At 44.6% G+C, this 21,247-nt stretch overlaps 2 protein-coding genes across 2 annotated transcripts; one reads left to right on the plus strand and one right to left on the minus strand.

Annotated features, from left to right (window-relative positions):
* Window positions 1–545: 545 nt before the first annotated feature.
* On the plus strand, window positions 546–13,126 carry LOC119382389 (alpha-scruin-like). The gene is made up of 11 exons (XM_049412729.1): window positions 546–761; window positions 2,461–2,669; window positions 3,460–3,638; window positions 4,166–4,261; window positions 5,232–5,392; window positions 6,142–6,287; window positions 6,352–6,468; window positions 6,773–6,956; window positions 12,352–12,543; window positions 12,641–12,855; window positions 12,909–13,126. The coding sequence occupies exons 1-11, from the start codon at window positions 628–630 to the stop codon at window positions 13,124–13,126; spliced, it is 1,851 nt and encodes a 616-aa protein (XP_049268686.1). The 5' UTR covers window positions 546–627.
* Window positions 13,127–16,054: 2,928 nt separating this feature from the next.
* On the minus strand, window positions 16,055–20,936 carry LOC119378140 (trafficking protein particle complex subunit 2-like protein). The gene is made up of 4 exons (XM_037647382.2): window positions 20,658–20,936; window positions 16,374–16,634; window positions 16,221–16,300; window positions 16,055–16,154 (listed from the first exon to the last, which is right to left on the minus strand). Exons 1-4 carry the CDS (start codon window positions 20,688–20,690, stop codon window positions 16,112–16,114), a joined length of 417 nt encoding a protein of 138 aa, XP_037503310.1. The 5' UTR covers window positions 20,691–20,936; the 3' UTR covers window positions 16,055–16,111.
* Between the last annotated feature and the right edge of the window lie 311 nt (window positions 20,937–21,247).

Here is a 21,247-nt window from a genome sequence, read left to right on the forward strand (position 1 = left end):
AGTCCATGTACGATGGTTTCTGCTTTGACCGAACGCGGAAGAGACCAACAGAAAAAAAAAGCTGTATATTTAGCAGTCGAGGGTTTGTCTTCCCCGGCTAACACGGATGAAAATGTAGGACAACAGTGCTCATTTTTAGCGTAGTTGGCTTTTGCAGCTTCCACTTCATTGCCGCAACGATTGTCCACAACATACAGTAAAAACATTCTGAAACTGAATCGCGAGTTGGGCTAGTTGGTGGATGTTCATCGTGGAATAACCAACAGTGCAAAAGAGTTAGAATACGGACAGTAGAAGAAAGGACACAGCGCTGAAAGCCTAGCTCAAAGCTTGGTCAAGCTTCACCGCACTGTAAGTCATAGTAAGGCGGTGCACGCTTTACAGGAGCAGCGCTGTGTCCGTTTCATCTACTGTCCATATTTTCACTCTGTTGCGATGTTAGTAATTCCACGATACAGTAGAAACTGACGCAAGCTACGCCAGAATATATAATGCGGCTTGGGCGGCTCCTCCGCTAACACCTTCGGGTCTCGGGAAGACTGCTCACAGACGTGTCCCCGCGACAGCACCTCGCGCAGTGCAGAGATTTACTCCAGCAAGACCAACCAGTGGACGCTCGTCCACCCGATGCCCAAGGCACTCATGGGCATGGCGGCCGTCACGGTCGACAACAGCATCTGGATCTTCGGAGGCGTTACCCGCGACAGCGAAGGCTCCAGCATCGAGGACGTCACCTACGTTTTCGATCCGCGAACGGACGCGTGAGTGCCTGCGCATTTAAGGCAGTGGTCATTCACAAAAGATAGCCACCTAACGCGAAAACGAACTTTCAAAATTACCGCGCTATGTCGCAGACCCGATATGACACCAACGCCATATTGATTTACGCAAAATGAATGATTGAATGAATGAATGAATGAATGAATGAATGAATGAATGAATGAATGAATGAATGAATGAATGAATGATATGGATGGATTCAGTGGGCGGATGGTTGGATGAGTATGGGTGAATAGATAAGTGGGTAGGTGGTCAGGTGCCAACATTTGAATTTTTACTGGAATTTCGACAGTTTATAAACTTCTTTCAAGTTGTTGTCTTATGAAGCGGCTAGTTTATTTGCATATTCTAATACGTATGTGCGCTTATGTGTTTGCAGATATGATGTTGACTACCAAAATTTGCTAGTCAGTTAACACATTAATTAAGCGTGTACGTAATGCCCAGCTATTCGAGTAATGCTGTCTAATGAGTAGATTCGTACTACATGCCACTCTCATTGGCGATATATGTTTTTTTAAGGGCGAAGCACCTTAGGGTCGAGGCTTGTCCGCTGTTGTTCGTTGTCCGTGATCACGGCACAGCACCGTGTAAAATCGAAACATCAGGTTTAACAATAGCCTAATATCAATCATAATTGCGACAGAACAATATAAAACACCTACAAGCACAAACCCTTTATACTTGTCGGCGACTTCAACGTACACATTATGGACCTTAGGACCTAGCTTTGTCGTCGACTCTTCGTCGCTTTGTCACTCAATTTACATTACATATATGTGCGTATGTGAATAAAAAAAGGTTTACAATAGATGAACACATTATAATTGTGACAGAACAATATAAAACATCTCCAAAAACAAACCCTTTATACTAGTCGGCGACTTCAACATAGACATTATAGACCATAGGACCTAGCTTTGTCGTCGACTCTTCGTCACTTTGTCAGTTTGTCACTCAGTTTACATTATATGGGGCAACGCTCGGGTAACGTACGGTCATAGGCGTGCGCAGGGTTCCCCATTAGGGGGGGCAAAGGTTCTTCGCAGCGCCCCCCAACCCTACTAAGTCAATGTATGGAGAAGATTTTGCGCCCCCCCCCCCTCCTAGGTGACTAGAAGGGTCAATGTACGGGTCGGATTTTGCGCCCCCCCCCTCTTAGATGATTAGGGGGGGCGGCCGCCCTCCTTCCCCCCCCCTGTGCGCACGCCTATGCGTACGGTTACTCACCCAAACGATACCCAGAGCTTCGCCCACTCGTCATGATTCACTTGGTGGAGATGCGTGGATTTTTTTGGCAACGTTAAGAACGCGCGCGCACACGCGCGCGCACACACACACACACACACACACACACACACACACGCGCGCGCGCGCGCGCGCGCACGCACGCACGCACACGCACGCACGCACGCACGCACACACACACACACACACACACACACACACACACACACACACACACACACACACACACACACACACACACACACACACACACACACACACACACACACACACACACACACACACACACACACCTTCCTTTTTTTAATATTATTTGCTCGTTCAAGTATGTCAAAACTGCGACCGGTACAGTTGGTGGAAGCGCTCCTTCGTGGACGCCTGATGATGGAGTAACCCGTAGGATGACAGATGTGCCTCATATATGCCCTGCAGCTGGGTCACTCGCTCACCCATGACAATGAGGAGAGCCTTTTCCTCAGCCGTGTCCGTGCAACGCGACATCTGGCTGGTAGGCGGCATTGTGAATCTGCGGCCGCTGGAGTGCACCGACCGCATCGACGTGCTCCGAGGGGCACACGACAGCTGGGAGCCACGCGCCGCCCTGCCTTTGCCCATGCACTCCATTCGAATCGTCAAGACAGGCGAGTAAAGCTGCCTATGAAAGAACGCTCGTCTATAGGACTCCGAAACAGCGCAATCGCAAAAACGGCGGCCGGCGCCAAATTGTAGTCGAGGAGAGGTGCACACAGCGCGAGCACCACCCCATCGACACAAGGGTTCGTCGAGCGTAGCAGTTTTCACGTTGCAACTAAGCCAGAAAACAATACTTCAAACCCATGCCGTCTAGTAGGCGCTGTTTGTGAAGTCATTGCGCTCAAAGTTTGGTTGAGCTTCACCGCACTTCAACGCATAGTGAGGCGATGCACGCTTTACAGGAGCACGCTACAGCCACAAAGAAATTTGTGGAGAAACTGCCTAATATTAGCGTAGGAGTGTCGCCTTTTGTATGGCTTCATGGACGCTGATGCTAGGCTTGACTTCACTCGAAGCCGCTTCCAGCCGATAGCAGATGTGCATCTAGGCCTCTCTTGTCACGGCGCCACTTAAATGTGCAACCAAACAATCCCAATGCCACCGATCAGTGTCAGCTCTGAACAACGGGCGATACACGCAGCACAGGAGCTATTTTCACTCGGTTAGCAGGTTGCACTTCAACAGCGAAAAAAAAAAGGAATAGAAAAAGAATAGCATCGATTGACGCCACGGGTTGTGCGCTATGTCGCACGCTAAAGAGCTCGCAAACAACATACTCAACGCCAAGCTACCCCTCTCATTTCCTGTGTCAGCAGCACCATTTGTACGGCTGCATACCGCGTGAATACCGATGCATACTGCGTTGCTGAAGTTTGAAACGTTTTCCGCTCCGAACAGGCTCTGAGCTGTATCTGGTGGGCGGCCAGACTATCGTCAACAGCCCACGTGGGGAAGTAATCGTGTTCAACCGCGCAGAGCGCCGCTTCGTGAAGTGCACTGAGACTCCGAAGACCCTTATCGGATTTGCAGCCGTGTTACTGCCCCGGGCTTCCACGGTTCTGCGTCGCTATCCGCTGGTAGGTTCACGTGTCTTCGAATGATTCACCACTCACCTTGTCACAGGGCGCTCACTAGAAATTGGATCAAATATCTGTCCGGTTGAATATAACCTTCTTGAAAGTAGTATAACTGCTTAACATACGCAACGTTACTGAAGGATATGCAACGTACACGATCCTTGATTGCGTCCAAATGAGATAGGATGACAAAGTGTAGTAGGACTGGATGTGATATGACCGTATCACGCCCTAGAACAGTTTATAACGCTTTACACCCTGTAACACAATCTAGGTAAAGGCGCATTGAAAACTCGTCACACAGAGACGTTATTTTGTTATCCTTCATTATTGCGCTCTTCGCAGTCAAGCAAAGCGACACCACAAGAGCGTTGGTACGCTGCCACAGTCATCCAGAGGGCGTATCGACACTACCGAAATGACGGCACCTTACGGTTCTACTTAAAAAACGTAAGTCGAGCTACAAGACATAATGCACGCTGCTCACGCACCTTCGCTAAAATAACGTCTGTGACTGACGTTTGCAGATGCGGCATCCTTCGAAAGTAGTCACATCGCGAGAACCCTCCATGACTCAGTGGCGGCACACGAGCCTGAATGACCTTGTACCAGTGCACATCGAGGTGAGGATCACGATACATCTAAAGCGGATAAAAGCAATGTGATACACCGCTCTGAAGCATACCACTAATCATATATATATATAGCGAAATTCGCTAAATACAAAAAAAGAAAATAAAAGAACTAAATTTAGACATTCATAACTTTGCGCTAAAATTGATGTCGCAGTTCTGGTAACACACACAACTATGCAAAAAGATGCAGTTAACAAAACTGAAGTTGCAGCCTTGAAGAAGCCTTTTTTGCCTTGCTGCGTTTTTTTTGTGTGTGTGTTACCAGAACTGCGACATCAATTTTAGCGCAAAGTTATGAATGTCTAAATTTAGTTCTTTTATTTTCTTTTTTTTTTGTAATTTAGCGAATTTCGGAAAATTCTGTAAGGAGAATTCGAGGCCAAAGAATATTCCTGCAGTCACTGGAATATAACTTTCTGAAATTCAAAAAAACTGAATTCAGATCGGTCCATGCTTTGCCTAGTAAATGCATTTCTGCGTCTTGCGTGTATTTGAAAAAGCGACATCGGGGCTGGCGCCCATTTAAATTCACAGGCTGATAGAAATGTAAATAAAGCGTTCAATCTAAAGGTACAGAATCTGCGGGCAACAGTGGAGACCGCCATGGGCCCCACCTCGTTGCTCCACAAATGGGAGCAACAGTTGCGTACCGTTTAGCGGGCCTTGTGTATTGCACTGTCGGCACTAGAAATACGTTCGGGGTAAAAGTTAAGGGAGATCGAATAGCATTTGTCTTGCGCGGGGCGACCATTAACGCAAGGTCCGCAATAGCTTTCGAATAGCGTACGCAAAGCTTTGCGCTGGCTTTTCGCGCAACTGCGCATGCGTCATACGCTAACCGTTTGCGGACTCCCGTTAAATGACGGAAATAGCGGGCCGCAAACGCTAACGCTAACTTAGCGTACGCTATTCGAAAACTCCCTATTAACTCCGCATCCCTTATACCATTGACGTACAGAAATGGCCACCCAGCCAGCCTTCAACAACCACCGTGAACGCCGACGATGGTACCGGCGAACACAGCACGAAAAAGTACGCGCACTATGCAACGTTGCGCGCAGACATGGACCCGAACCTTGGGATGCTCCAGCACATGGACGGCTCCTTCCTGAAAACAAGGCGAGTTACAGGCACGCACGCACGTGAGAGGGATGCAGATATTATACAATATGACATTTAACCAAACAAAATGATTGTGTTCTCGTTGGACCCGCAACAACAGATTCAAGAAAGGAGAGAAGGATCGGCTTTTATATATATATATATATATATATATATATATATATATATATATATATATATATATATATATATATATATATACGCACACTACGTAATATCTCTCAGGTGGAACAAGCTGCATAAGCTGAACTGGCACTTCAATACGTTCAATATGAAAATACAATGTGGCATTCTGCTTTGGCGATATCTCAGCCTCTTATATGGGCAGCGGGAGGGAGCAAGGGGGCCCCCCATCCATGAACCAGACGATACGCCGTGAGGGTACTAGTACACTGTAGTGAGGGTACAAGCTCACCGCTCGAGAACCATACTAAAGTTGATTCATGCTGTGCAGTCCGAAGCACAGCGACATCTATACTTTGGACTGAAGCAGTCTCATGTGCCAACATATTGTGAAACTTGGTTCAGACAACTCGAGACAACTGCATGCACATTCACTTGTCACGAGTGCAGCCAATGACAAATTTTTGTGGGTGTACACGTCGGGCTCGCGTCATTGCTTTCTCCGATCTCCGACTACCGTGCGCACCGCTGACAGCAGGGCACGCAAATGGCACCAGCAGGAAACGGCTGCACCATACTGATGACAGTGAGACCACACCGATGAAATCTCCCTCCAAATGCAGGCTTGCCTTGGGACTCCGCATGACACCCGAGTGGATGTCGTCTGGGCTCCGCCAGCTCAAACAGTCGCAGCTGCCGTGCGACCCATGCTTCCCGGTAATATTGATTATAGGCGGACTCGACCCCCGAAACCCACTGGGCTCGTCAGGTACGTCAAAAACCACGGCGTGTAGGCTTTTAACGAACAACATGTCGATTTTGTTGCATCCTAGGTTCGGCTGTCCTGAAATACCACCCGCTTAAGGATCGTTGGATGCTGGTTAACGCTATGCCAGAGCCCCGAACCTACCATGCAGTTGCTTACATTAATGACACCATCTTTGTGACTGGTAAGCTGGCACCGCTGTCAAGATGTTTAACAACCATTTGTTTGACAGTCAATTTTTCCTACGGCTTTCGCAGTTCAGAAGAAATTTATGGCGCACTTCAAGTCCACCTTTTAGTAACTCGTGGAAATAGGAAAGAGGTGTTCTATTATTGTTGTCGTTGGCTATGCATGTGCGAATTTCGTTTTATATTTTGATATTTCTTTCTTGCTTGTCTGCATCGAGACACTTTGCGCTGAAAACTGGCTCATTCATTATTAAGCGGTAGCTTGGCAAGCAGGTTTTACGAAAATCAATTTTCCAACAGGCGGCTACTCAACACTCAACAGGAAGAGTGGCGAAATGGTCGCCACAAAAACGACGTTCATCATGAACACTAAAACGGGCAACTGGGAAAGACTACCGGACATGCTGGATGAAAGGGCGTGCCATGCATCAATCGCAACAGAAGGGAGAATAATAGTTTTTGGTGGAAGAGGACACGATGGAAGGTAATTCAGAGAACGGCCTTTGTTAGCTTTCTTTTTTTTTTCTTTTCGAAAGACATGAAGTTGAGTTCACACTGCCGGCACCATTACAAAAATGGAGTATATAATATATGCACCCTTAGAACGTTAAAGGGACACTAAAGGCAAATAACAATTTATGCCAGAGTGAAAGGTCAATGTGCGAGAACATTTTGGAAATGATGTCGATGACGTCAAGCCGAGTACAGTTAACCGCTAGTAATCAAACTAGTTGCGATAAAAAAAGAACCTTCCGCGGATCACAAGACGTATTAAAATGCTGCTTGTTCGTTTCTGCTTGATTCATAGAAAAAAGAACCTCTTGGCGCTACCATGGGGAACGGCGCGTGTGGTTCAAAAGTTTCGTTTTCGCCAAGCTACGCTTCGCTCACGCGGTCGCGTCTCAGTGGTAGTTTCGGTATCGCGTACTGGTGCGTGTGCTTGGATCTGGCTATTTTCGCACTGTGATACCCTACTTCTGCCGCTGGCCACGCTAAGCTCCGTTACAGTGAACAGTTTCGGAGTGGCCCGTGGCTGCGTCTTGGCAAGGTTGATGGCCGCCGTTGCACAAAAAACCGTAGCGTCGGCGGCCGGGCAGTAAAGGTGGGCAACGTTGGACAAGGCAACTGCTACGTCAGAAGTCCCGTTCAGGCGGGTGAACTGAAGTGCGCTAACGCCGTGCGGACCACTAAAACGCGATTTTCTTTAAAAATAAGGATTTCCTTGGCACTAAACCAGCACGGTTTCTGGAACGCTATTTCAGCAATCAACGTCGACTTAATATTTGCCTTTAGTGTCCCTTTCGGACGCGTGCAACGCACGCACTCTGCAAAATGCACACTATACAAAAACTACAGAACAGCGAGATAGCATTTTGTTTTTCACCAAGAAAATCAAGTAACGAAACATTGTGCATTTTCAGTAAAGAGCTCCTTGATTAAATTAGAATACCGTCATGTAAGCTACAAACTTATTGCAAATTTCCACCTGAAGATCTGTAGTCCATGATCGACCACGAAAAATGCCACTTTTTCGAGAGCCAAGTAAATAAGTACCATTTTTTACGACTGCGGATGTACAGGACCGTAGTAGCTGGTAAGAATATAAAAAGCAAACCTTTTCTAACAATAGAAAGGGAAAACTGTAAGGCGAAGTGGTAGTATCCACATGACCAGGACTTGGGGACATTAGAGTTACTGTATATGCTACCTTTACCTAAAGGTGGCATATACAGTAACTCTAGGGGACATGTACACGTAGCGCCATCTCTCTTTGGTGACAGCGGTGGCCTGCCGCAACTGAGTGGGAAATAGGCGAAAAAAATCATACCTAACGAAAAAAAGCTAGTTATCAAAAACGACTCCCAGTTCTATACAGCAGAGACTTATTTGAACATTCTGTTAAAATTAGTGTCGCACTACAAACCGCGTGGCTTCCGAGAGTGGTCAGTATTTTACAATGGGGCCCCATCTGTTTCTAATGGGCAGTGTTCAATTGTCCTGGGAAGCCACATGCTTCGTAGTGCGACACTTCAATTTTACCAAAATGTTCCAGTAGGTCTCTGCTGTCTAGAACCCGGAGTCGCTTTTGATAAGTAGCTTTTTTTTCGAGAGATATGATTTTTTTCGCCTATTTCCCATTCAGTTATGGCAGGACGCCGTTGCTGCCGCCGAGAGACGGTGCCATGTACAGAAATCCTGGGAATGCTGGCGTTTTCTAAATACTCCTAAAATTTTAGTTTGCTAGGCAAAAGGTCAACGCGGTGGCTTCACTACGCATGTTCATTTAACGTATCTCAAGATCTTTATGGTGGTGAAAAAAGCACAATTTTGTTTTAATGTTAGACGATGAGGAAGTTACAGGAAGCAGGACTAGTGCTGAAGAAAACCCTTTTTAGTTTTGGAACAATTAATTTTCACAGTAGCGTTAATGTTGTTAACAATAGCTGTTTAAGCAAGATTATCGGTATCCATTCGGTAAATGAAAATGAAGTTGTGCCATCCGTCGCGATATATGTCAGAAAAAAGGGATCAACCCCTTAAACATAAATAATGAAAACAGTAACATTGTTGGTTCTAGTATGCTACCTTAAAGGGGTCATGAAGCACCACTTGGGCTTGTTGAAAAAACACAACCCGCGGAAAGCTGACACGGCTATGAACTGCTCTGCAAAATATTACAGTCGTGCGCGCCGCGTAAAGGCCACAAGCGGAGCGCGAAGTTGCCGTTTCCTCAGGTGCCCTCTTTTCAAACAGAGGCTGGTTCTCACTCTCGTCGGTGGGCGGGGCGTCTGCACGTTGATGTCGCGGAGACATAGCATGCTTATTGGCCGATAGCCGGATGAGATGCGCTTCTTGCCACGGGGTGCCGCCACTCGCCCGCGCCGCACTCCTCAGTCTGTTAAATTTACACGGTGCCGCACTCGCGCACGCGAATCACAGCGGGAGAGCGATCGCGTTTCATGACGCACGCTGACGTAACTTCTTTCCCCCGTGCCATCCCTCCCTGTCTAGCTCCCAGTGCGCTCGTCGGCACGAGAAAAGAGAGAAAGCGCTGAGAGCGTGCGCCAAACCGCCGTAACTCCGCTCATTCTTGACGGATTCGAGAAATTTTTGCGGCAATCGATTCGGGAGGCAGTAAACTCCGATACTGAGGTCATTAGATCATTACTTAGAAAAGTAGTTCATGACCCCTTTAAGGTACCCTACCCTGTGCAATGTGCACTTACTGTCAGTTTGCTATATAGTTAATAACTGTGAGGTCTGTCCCAAAAGTTTGTTCAGTATATTTTGAAGAATTCCTTGCAACAATGTGGTTAACTTTCAAATTACTGCAAATTATATTAATACACTGGTTTTCGTTCTCATTTCCTTTTTGTCACAATGTCCCTGTAATGTTACCCGTTGGCTGAATCCAACGAGTAGGACTAGCAACTATCAATGCAGAGTGTGTAGAGGCATTATGCAGTGTACCTCTTCCGACAGTTTGATTGTACACAGAACCCACAACCTTTCAGATAGGTTTCAGGACCCCATGTGTAAAGCTGCATTCATAGAAAACTCATGGTGCACAATTCCATAGGAGTAAAAAAAAAACAAAAAAATAATTTCAGCATTTTTGTTGCACACTTTTTTGCTCCTGCTCATTCTTTTTGTTTACTTTGCTCTATGACTTCAGCTTGATGCATTCAAATTTGATTATATTCCATTGTACTACAGATAATAGATCAAGCACCCTGGACTCTTCTCATAACTTGTCTTGCTTCACTAGAAAAAAAAACTGGCTACCTCCAACAACTTTACATGGCTCCTCTAGAGACTAAACTGCTAATATCCACAACAATAAGCCCAATTCTTTAACATACTTTTATAGTGTGAAACCTTCTTCAGAAAAAATATTAAGAATGAGTGCGTAAAGAAGAAATCTACATTTAATCTGTGAGAGCTAACAGGGAATTTTCCCCTCCATCTAACCAATCTAGTCTTCAGCTAACCCATGTCCTAACATGTCAACGACCCTGAAAGTTCAAAAGCTTTTGACCATCCTATAATTAACTCATGCAATGATACTTGTTAAGAGATGCATTAATTTCAACGAACCTTCCCAATTTACACATTTTAATCAAGAACCGACATGTAGTTTTTTTTTCACTTAATTGAATGTAGCAGTGTTTTACCTGGAAGTGTCCAAACTTCAATGTGATTATGAGGCACACTGTAGTGATATCAAGGCGATGGACTGGGCTAGTTGGTACATGTCCCTGTACCAACTGTCTATCCCGTCGTGTTCTTTCTCTGTGGCAGTAGTCTGTCTAGCTTAGTTCGGCTCTGTGAAGACATAATCAGAAAAAATTTTCATTAAAAAAAGAGGGCATCATTCCCAATTCCTCAACCCTTCTGTTCTAGTGAATATTCCTGATGTCTTACGTAAACACCCATGAACAATTTGCAAAAACCTGCAAGACTGCTTTTCTGCAAGATCATTTTTTCAACCAAGCACTCTCGTTCACATACTGTTTTTTGCAGTCATTGTGCTTTTGCCACTCTTAATTCCAGTGAAAGTACGCAAACACCACAAATGCTTTTCAAAAATTAGTATGGTAGTTTCACTCCTCATTATTGCATCGTGGCCTATGCATGGTGAACGAGGAACCTGTTGTTCAGGGGACACACTTTCACTGGAACTGGGAGCAGCAAAAGCACAATGAGCAAGAAAAGCGGTCTGTGGATGAGAGTGCTTGGTTGAAAAAAACCGTGCACGAAAGCCATCTGACAGATTTTTGCAAGTCCGTTACAGCAAGTTCACTGTCACGTATGTAGCCTGAAAGAAGTGGAGCCCAGACTCAAGCTCAAAACTTGGAGGACGATTGAGCTTTCAAGAGTAGAACGCGATAACGTAATTGGGCCCTGCACGCATCTTCTCCTCACTTGCTGGCCTGGCTTCGGTTCTCGGTGGATGCTTCAACCGTGCTGCAAGGAAATTAATGCCTGTGTCTATAACATTGGCCATTTCAAACTTTCCTAAAATGCTTGCTGCAAGCAAGGGTTACGAAGTGCGCACTATGCCATAATTCTTCCATTGCAAAACAGCCATGGACCCACTACCCATCCGTAGGGCACCACGAGAACCTATGCGGCTGCTAACTTTGTTGATGCTTTTGCTTATGATGATGATTAAGTATGTCTGAGCACATTGTAATGGGTGTGACTTCAAAACATCCACTCGTTGCACAATTTACATGTTTTGACACCTGGCATGATTTTACGCTTCTGCCATGCAATATTTCAGACGTCAAGGAGACTCCTGCCACTACATGACATTCATATATATAGCGTATTTTTTTTTTTTCAAAGCAGTTTCAAGCAATGGCGTGGCTCTGTGATAGACCACCTGCTTGACACGCCGAAGGCCTGAGTTCAATTCACACTCGCACCGAAGGTTTTTATTATTTATTTGCATCTTTCTCGATTTTTCGCTCACGGACAATGCTGATCTTTCGCTTACAACCAACAACACCGACGCTGACACAGGAATTTCTGCAAAACGAGCTCTTTAACGCTCTCGCATTAAAATCAAACACTGCATGGAGCGACACAAATATGCTTACACTACATTAATAAAAAAATGTATTGCGTAGTTGCAACAGGCCTATGCACAAATGAGCTGTACGTGCACCACTGACCTGCATTTGTTGCTTTAAAACTTAGGCTTGTGTAGGTAGTTAATCCACAGAACTGACCACGCTATTAAAGCAGCATAATTGATATCAAGGAAATAATATCAAGTAAAGTGCGAGTGTAAGAGGGATAGAGCTCTTAAAAATGCCATTGGCATGAATCTTCGTTTAATTATTGTAAAACTTTGTTTGTCTTGATTACAGATTGCTTTCTTCTGTTGAAGCATATGACTTGAAGAACGACAAATGGAAACGGTTGAACTCAATGCCCAAGCCAAGAATGGGCATGACTGCAGTGGCTAAGGATGGAAGCATCTGGCTTTTGGGAGGAATGTCAGAGAGGCACAACAGCCCTACTGTTTCTGAAGTTCTTCTGTATTCACTACAGCTAGACAGGCAATTTTGTATTTCATACTTTTGTATGTTTTAGCCATATTTTTGTGTATTTTTGTCCATACATAAAGGGCGTTTTTTTTCTTTCATCATATAACAGCTGGAGTTCAGATTCGCCACTCAGGCTGCCTAGAGCCTTTTCATCTGCAACTCTCATCAATGGCAACATCTGGCTCTGTGGAGGCTGTAGCACTAGCACCGAAGAGAAGCACCCTGTCAGCATGGACTCCATTGATGTTCACACACAGCATTCAGAATGGAAAAAAACTTGCACACTTGGAGTGGCCAGACACAGCGCTTCCATTGCGACCATAGGTAAGAAACTGCCACTATCAGTGCAGACTGAAAAATGCCCACTTGCTTTACAGGTTCGTGCATATTCATCTTCGGTGGTATCAACAGCCAAGAGTGGGGTGTACTCTCAAAGAGCACATTAATTGTCACAGATCGAAAGGCTGTGGTGTCACCAAGCCCAATGCCCCAGGCAGTGTCTGGACATGCTGCTGTCGCTCTGTGGCCTTCAAGTAGTCGGCACCCAATTTCAAGCACCAAGTGGAGTGATGCCATATTTGAAAAGCATGGTTGAGTAAATTGCCTTCTTCCTGACCACAATGGTGTCCAGGCATTATTAAGACTGTGTAGACAATGACCAAATATCACTACATGAACACTCCCACTCCTGATAAGTACATACAACGAAGCCCAATGTTGCAAGCAGCTGCAGGGACATAATTACTGTGTTGCTTGCTACACTCGACATCATAGTTCTAGCACCTGGTAGACCAACATCACACTTTTGTAAAAAAAGCTAGTTTTCTGATGGCAACCTCGAGGTGTTGAGTGCTTGTAAAACAAACCATTGGCAGCCTATTTTATTTTTTCATTAACTACAAAGGTGATAATTATAAGTTGCTATACAGTCATTATCCCATTTACTGTACTGTCAAATGACCTAAAATGTAAATTAAACATGTTAATGAATGCATAACCTCATCAAAATTGATACAGGTGACCTGGACCTGTGTTTCTCTCTACTCGTCGCAGTTTTAGCACCTGCACAAGTGGCCCCAGTGTTAACATTTCTGAAACTTCAGGATTCTGAAAATCCAAAGTGTCAGCATCAGCCAATACATTCACCCCACTGGGGTCGTTATGGACCACTAGGGGCGATGATGGGAACATTTGACAACTTGCGGTGGGAAGGGAAAGACCAATGGGGGGTGGAGATAATGCAGCGACAAGAGCCCTTGAAGGAAAACCTGTAAAGAATGTTGGCCTCTTGGCATTTCAATATACACAGAAAAAGAATCCACGAATCCTGCAAGGGCTGTGGAATCGGTTTCGCATGGAGCGGCAGCGAGAACAGGCACTTGCATAACTGAGTTGCAGGCACCAGAGAGGCCGTGGTCTGTTCAGTATCGGCAACAAATGGATTGACCTCTTATTAAATGCGAAGCATTTCTTAGCGAACCTTTGGCACTTTGAGCGTTTCTATTTACGTATCTGTCTGTCTGTCTGTCGGTCGGTCAGTCGGTCGGTCGGTCGGTCGGTCGGTCTGGTCTGGTCTGGTCTGGTCTGGTCTGGTCTGGTCTGGTCTGGTCTGTCTGTCTGTCTGTCTGTCTGTCTGTCTGTCTGTCTGTCTGTCTGTCTATCTATCTATCTATCTATCTATCTAGCCGCCTACGTCTGGGTGCTCTCATGATCGCCTCCTTAACTTGGTGTAGACCAAAATTGACATGGGAGGGTAAAAGGATTTGACGAATATGACTGTCGGGTCATGACATGACTAACGTGAAAATCCTGTCTCGTAAGTTGTCAAACCCTTTCCTACAGACACGTGTGGCACATACCCGTTTACCAAGGGCCACGGTGTATGGGTATGCGCCACAGGTAATTGAGAGTTTATATCTACCCAGGAACGGCAAGAACAGACATTGGTAACTTAAATGCGAGAGCGTTAAGAGAAACCGACATCGGCAGCGTTGACCCGACGAATGGAAAGAATGAAAATTAGAATCCCAGCAAGGATCGAACTCAAGCATTCTGCGTGGCAATTAGGTGTTCTACCACAGAGCCACGCCAGGTCTATAAACTGGTTTGGAAAACAGCCTATGCAGGCGTAATATCAGTGCAACGTCACTTGTGTTTATAGTGCTTGCTATCTAATTTTACAAGAAAGCAATAAACACTACATGATATTCCTACGATGTGTACTCCTGCGATACAGGAGTCATATCAGATTAACGTCTGTGGTTTCAGTGTTGGCTCCGCTTTTATAGCAGTCTAAGGAACATTACATGTGTGTTCCTATGATTCAGCAAGCTATATTGAAGCATTGCTCAACCATGGAGGAATATATTAATGAAAGTTACGTGTGATATTCACATCACCGCACTGTAAAGTGCACTTAGCCCGCCAGAACGACGCACTGTCCTCTTCATTTCTTACGAGGCTGGGCGACGGCCTCATGCTGACCGAGGATGATGCCAGATTGATTGACAGCCGCTTTGTAGACTAGGCTACGTAGGCTACATACACCCAGGTAGTCTACGAATACTACAAGCGCTATCCACTAATGTTTGCCTATGTAGCACTATCCAGGCCTACCAGCCTCGCCGGCCTATACCTCACCAATGCGAAGGGTGACTTCAGGTTCCGACATGTCGCCAGCTCTATCGACAGACAATTTGTCGACAAAATGACCGAGGCAACGACGAATTCCAACAGCTGTACTGATGTTCTGACGAGAAATCGATGTGTAGTAAAGTATGAGGTAAGATACTTCACTATACATGGACCTCTCGTCACTGCAATCACGAACGGATCCGATAAGCCATGACCGGCTGCTGTTGCGCACTGAGCACGATGATGATGACGTTGTTCGAGAACTGTCAAGAACTTCTTCTGCACATGCACACGAGTTCGTGAAATGTGCGTGCATTCTCCATCATAAGGCACAAGTATAAGCACTATATATCAGCTTTCCGCTTCTGCTGCTGGTAATACCCACGTTGCCGTTGACAGCGTTACCCAACTGTAAACAACTGGTTATATAACCGATATGCGGCTCTTCAACATATATGTGTGCGTATAAAATTTATACATATCTTTAGCGTCATTTTGTAATGGTTCGCTCAGTAAAAAAAATTACGCCACAGTCACCTTCCCGTCGCACGCTTCGCATAACATCGACTCCCACGGTAAGTGGGATCTGCCGAATTTTTTTACACCGACTCTGAAGAGTCGTTCACTGGGTTCAGTGATGATGAGTGATGGTGAATCATTTACAATTTCAAAATAAACGTGTCTTCTTCAATTCCACAGCCACTTGCCACCTTTTGCTGCTTCCATCAGGCAAGCGCCCATATCTAGATTAACGCAATTTTCTGCGAAAGTACAGTGGGCGCTTCTGCGGTACTTAATGGTAGTAGAAAAGCAATGTCGCATTAAAAAAATTTTTTTTAAATAAGTGTTCTGATGGCAACCTCGAGATATTGAGTGTTTGTGACACAAATTGTTGGCAGCATATATTTATTTTTTCCTTTACTACAAAGGTGAGCATCTTCATAAGTCACTCTCCGGTCATTATCCCATTGACTGTACTGTCAAATGACCTAAAATGCAGATCAAACAATGTGTTAATGCATAACCTTATCAAAGGAATAATTGATACAACTGACCTGGAGACTATCTGGTCACCAGGAACATAGAAGGGATTGCAAACAACGTCACAGTATGAAGCATGAAGTTTGTGAAACATCTGCAACAATTTCATTTCATTTAGACATGCTACACATTTCCATTTAAGAATGACAATGCAGCACCATACTCACCTGTCGGATTTCATTATCACGGAGAGTTGTACGTGAGGTTTCCACAATTACTATGAACTTGGTTTTAGTGTTTGTCACATATCCATAAACTTTATAGTCCTCTGTGGGGTACAGCAACCCCAAGTACAGCTCCCGAACATCTCCAGAGCTCTTGTTCCCAGGAGATATTTTTTCCTCGACAACATCCAATGAAGTGTGTATAGTATACAGAAATTTGAGCTCATTGCATGGTGTCACAGTCTTTACAAACAGCGGAGAATTCTGAAAAAAAAAATTTACCCAAGATTAATCATGTGCCCCATTAGGAAACATACACTCCGTCCAAAACAAACCAAACGGGACGCAGCGAGATACACAGCACAAATGCCAAACTTCAACCATCTTTTTACTGCTCCACAATATACAACCAGCAGTTGCTGCACAAGGCTGAAATAGAAGCATCATTATTGCACAAATCTTCTAGAAAGTTATCAAACTTAATAAAATGCCATGCTGTGTATTTTGCTTATGTTCCATCTCTGTCTTATGCAGTAAAGACCGTGTCCCATAGTACCTGCAACTAGCTAACCCACCTCAGCGTTTTGAGAAACAGTTTGTGCTCCAGTTGCATGTTCTTTGCCTCTGTTCAGTATAAAGCACTAGTAAAAAGGAGGCCTCCTTATTCATCCTGTTGACGTCCAGAACTTGCATTGACTTTCATAAGAAAAAAATGAAGGAAATGAGCAAGAACGTACCTACAAGCACTTTTACTAGTGTCTTCATGGCAATGGGCTATTAAATGAGCTAACCCACCTCAGAGTTTTGAGAACCAGTTAGTTTGTGCTCCAGTGGCATGTTCTTTGTCTCTGTTCAGTACTAAGCATTAGTAAAAAGAAGGCTTCCTTATTCATCCTGTTGATGTCCAGAACTTGCATTGACTTTTATATTAAGAAAAAAATGAAGCAAATAAGCAAGAAAGTACCTACAAGCACTTTTACTAGTGTCTTCATTGTAATGGGCTATTAAATGCGGACAACGTATATTACACCCCTAACACATGGGTGAAATAGTCATTCACACTAAATGCCTGTACTTTGCTAATCTCTGAAAATGGTTGAAGTGCTATTAGCAAGCCACATATATGGAACACGGCTATAATGCAAACCTTAAAACATTGTTCCTTTTTATACATTGCACACTAAAGAAACAGTAAGGTTTGATTGATTACTGCATTTCAACACCATAGTTAATCTTTACAGCATGCTTGACAAACTATATCAGAGTTATGAGAAAGCGAACAGGGAATCACATGGTGCAACATGAAGGCATGTAACTCTAATGCAGCATGTTTTGTGTGACATTTTAGCAGTAAAACTTGGAGGGCAAAGTTTCACCTTTAAGAGTGTAATGCAATAGTGTTACCAGGCCCCATTCACATTGCCTTCTTATTCATTTGCCATGCGTCACCTCTCAGTGGACACGTCAACCGTACTGTGAGGGAAGGGAATGTCTGTGCACATGACATTGGCCGGTGTAAACTCTCCTAGAGTGTCTACTGCAATTACAGTAGCAAAGTCCCCACTACACGTCGCCAATGCAATACATGCACCTGCGGCAATACACGCTAACACTTTGTTGATGCTGTGGCTGATGATGATAAGTGATAGCTCAGACATCTGTAATGGGGTGACAGCTTTGAACCACCCACTAATTACACAATTCACCTGACGTGATGACTGGTGTCATTCTATGCTTCTGTCATGGATGGATGGATGAACAACTTTATTTTAGTCTTTCGGTACGCGCGATTAGCGCGCAGCAGGCCGCTCCCACGTCGGGACAGAGAGGCCTTGCCCCTCCGCCGCGTCACGAGCCCGATGGACAGCCCAGAGCTGTGCTTCTGTCATGCAATATTATATCTGTTAACCTGACTACTTGCCCAACATGATAACTGTATAGGGTCTTCTTCTGAAGCAGTTTCAATCAAGCACTGGCACAGCTCTGTGGTAGAAATACATGACTGCAATGCAGAATACTTGGGTTCAGTTCCAGCACAAACCCTGGTTTTTATTCTTGACATCCAGGGCTTAAAGTCAAGTCCAACGGTGACACTGCGGCACCCATTTGACAAGTGCTGGAGTTGAATTTTTTGGCAGTAGTGCATTGTGCGGGCAAATTATACTCTGCAATTTTCCGAATAAGGATTTAATAGCGAATGTTTGGTTGACGGGGGGTGTCTGCAAAACAGAAGAAAACAGGTATCGTCGTACTGCTGAATGCAATTCACTGAGACACTGAACACCACGGGCAACGCCTCCTCAAACCACGGGTCACCACCTTGTTCGACAGAGCGTCTTGGCACAGCATACTATTTGACGAGGCACCTGAGTGTGAAGCTACCTCCTCGTGAATCGGTAATGGTTCACCTTGGTCTGTTTAGATCGCCACTCAATTTTCATTCCTTTAGTAGTGCATCACATGTCTGTAATTGCAAAGACGCATGTATTTTGCCTACCTTATTAGGCAAGTGGTACTGAAAATAAAATATAGCATTGTCGTGCCTGAGGTTCTGAATCCAGTGAGTCAACTAATGTTACTTATTTCGAGCTCACATATCTTTAAGCATTTATATCCAGAGTTATTTTTGAGAAATCGTTCCCAAAATAATTTCATTTAATGATTGATTGTATTGACGCGTTGAATGAATAGCCCGAAATACATTCGAAATAATATATGTATTTGTATAGCATTCATAAGCATTTGTTCAGCTCTAGGGACAGCTGGCTTCACTGCACTGTGATCATCACAAACATCTCTGTCAACGCTTAATCTATAGCATATATATATACAGTGAAATCTCATTGATACAATTCTGCATAATACGTTTTTCAGCCTAATACGTTTTTGTTTTCCTTCCCAGCCAACATCCATTGGAAATAATGCATTTTCATGCATTTAATACGATCAAATTTTTGCCCAAAATGAGATAATACAACCGCAAAAGTGGGTCTATATATATATATATCTGTGTGTGTGTTGCCGCTTTGCGAGGGCCCCCCCTCCAATGAAGGGAGACTTTAAGCTCTGTTTACATCCAATGGGATTTTGCACTCATGGACAATGACAATTTTTTGCTCACAACCAAACATCGCCGACACTGCATGTCCTGTGAAACAGGCTCTTTTCACGTTCTTGTATTAATACATACCACAAGACTCATTATACATATGAGTACACTGCCCCATACTCACTCCATGTTGATTTCACAGGCACACATAGAGCATCAATCACTCGCACATAAGGTAGAGTGCTAGTAACGAAGTGTGTGAGTCAACGCAGCTAAGAACAGGAGTGTGTGCTAGACAATGGACATGAATATCGGCAGTACCGACTGCCAGATGATATGAGTACAAATGAAAGCTATTGGCGGTGAGTATCAACTTTACTATCGACAAGAGCGAGGGAACGTAAGTATATATCTGAGTGGGAGTAACCCCTTATTATCAAAACCTATGCACAGGTCAGAACTTTTGGCATAAGCCAGATGTATCTCATTATAACTACTTTTAAAGGTCATTTCCTCTAAAGATTGTTACATTCCTTATCTTTCACTTATTTTATAATGGATGTCAACCTACAGAACAAAACGACTGGAAATTATTTAACTTCATTTACAAACAGCATATAGTACACATTACATGCCAGGTTATGAAACAACGTTAAGGAACAAATTTGTATAGCATCGCCTTACATACACAGTTGTGCCAACATACGGCAGCGCTTCCCTTCTTTTTAATCTTCTAGTGGTAGTTGTGTCAATTTTTTCGCGTTAAAAAAAAAAGTTCCCTAACAAGTATCCCAGTTGACTCTCAGGATGCAGAATGCACAACGGGATTGCAAATCGCAGGAACGAACGGATACAAAGCGTCAGCTGAACATAAGCTGCGGATGGAAGGTAGATGCAACTTATCATAAGACTCCAGAGTAAGCGCGAAAAGCATTAAAGGACTGTTGACATACATGTTCGTAGACCAATGCCTATCTTTCCTAGAATTTGCATTCAACAGACTATCGAGCACATTTTTTTAGGTGCGAACTACGTGTTTGAATTTTTCAGAAAAAGTTTGGTTATGTTCTGATTATAAGCTGCGGCGGAACGACTATGAAGGTGTTGATCGTTGTGGTTGACTCGGTCTCTACCAGTCGGCCACTAGAACACGACGTAGATTGACTGGGAATTGCATCTACGAACAGTCGAGCCCGCGTTGTTGTTCTAAAAGAAAGAAGGAACAAGTGGGCGGTTACCTCTTTGCCAATCACAGCCACGGCAACAGCCATCGCACTTTTCTTGAAACGACGCGGGACACAAGCTTCTGTACCGGTTCCTTAGCCGGGCAGTTGACGCGTCTTCCCACTTAGTAAACGTAGCGCATCTTGTTAGTACAAACGACCAAAAAGATGAAGTAGTGAGTTCACCGCAGCCCTTCAAAACTTGGCGTGACGGACGAGACGCGGTCACGCGGTGAAATCCCAGCAGCAAGAAAACACTTCCCGTGCTTCCTGCCGCCACTCCGAAGGGACCGTACCGAAACTAGCCCACTAGCCCATAGACTACTAGTGCTACTAGCCGATGGCCGAGCCCCGGGCATGGCCATCGAGTGACGAGTGGTACAGCCCGAAAAACATGTCTTTATTTTGGTCATTGCATGCGTGTTGTCTTGTGTGCGACATCTAACTACGATACGTGTGTGACAATCGTCTCATTGCGCTGAAATATATCATCATAGAACACATTAAAAAATTATTACAGGACCTGCTATGTGCCCACCGAGTCACAGATAATAATTAACCGATTTACTCTATGCTCAAAAGCAACAGGACCACTTTAGAAGGCC

Source organism: Rhipicephalus sanguineus, chromosome 1, assembly GCF_013339695.2.
Source record: "Rhipicephalus sanguineus isolate Rsan-2018 chromosome 1, BIME_Rsan_1.4, whole genome shotgun sequence".
Taxonomy (NCBI): domain Eukaryota; kingdom Metazoa; phylum Arthropoda; class Arachnida; order Ixodida; family Ixodidae; genus Rhipicephalus; species Rhipicephalus sanguineus.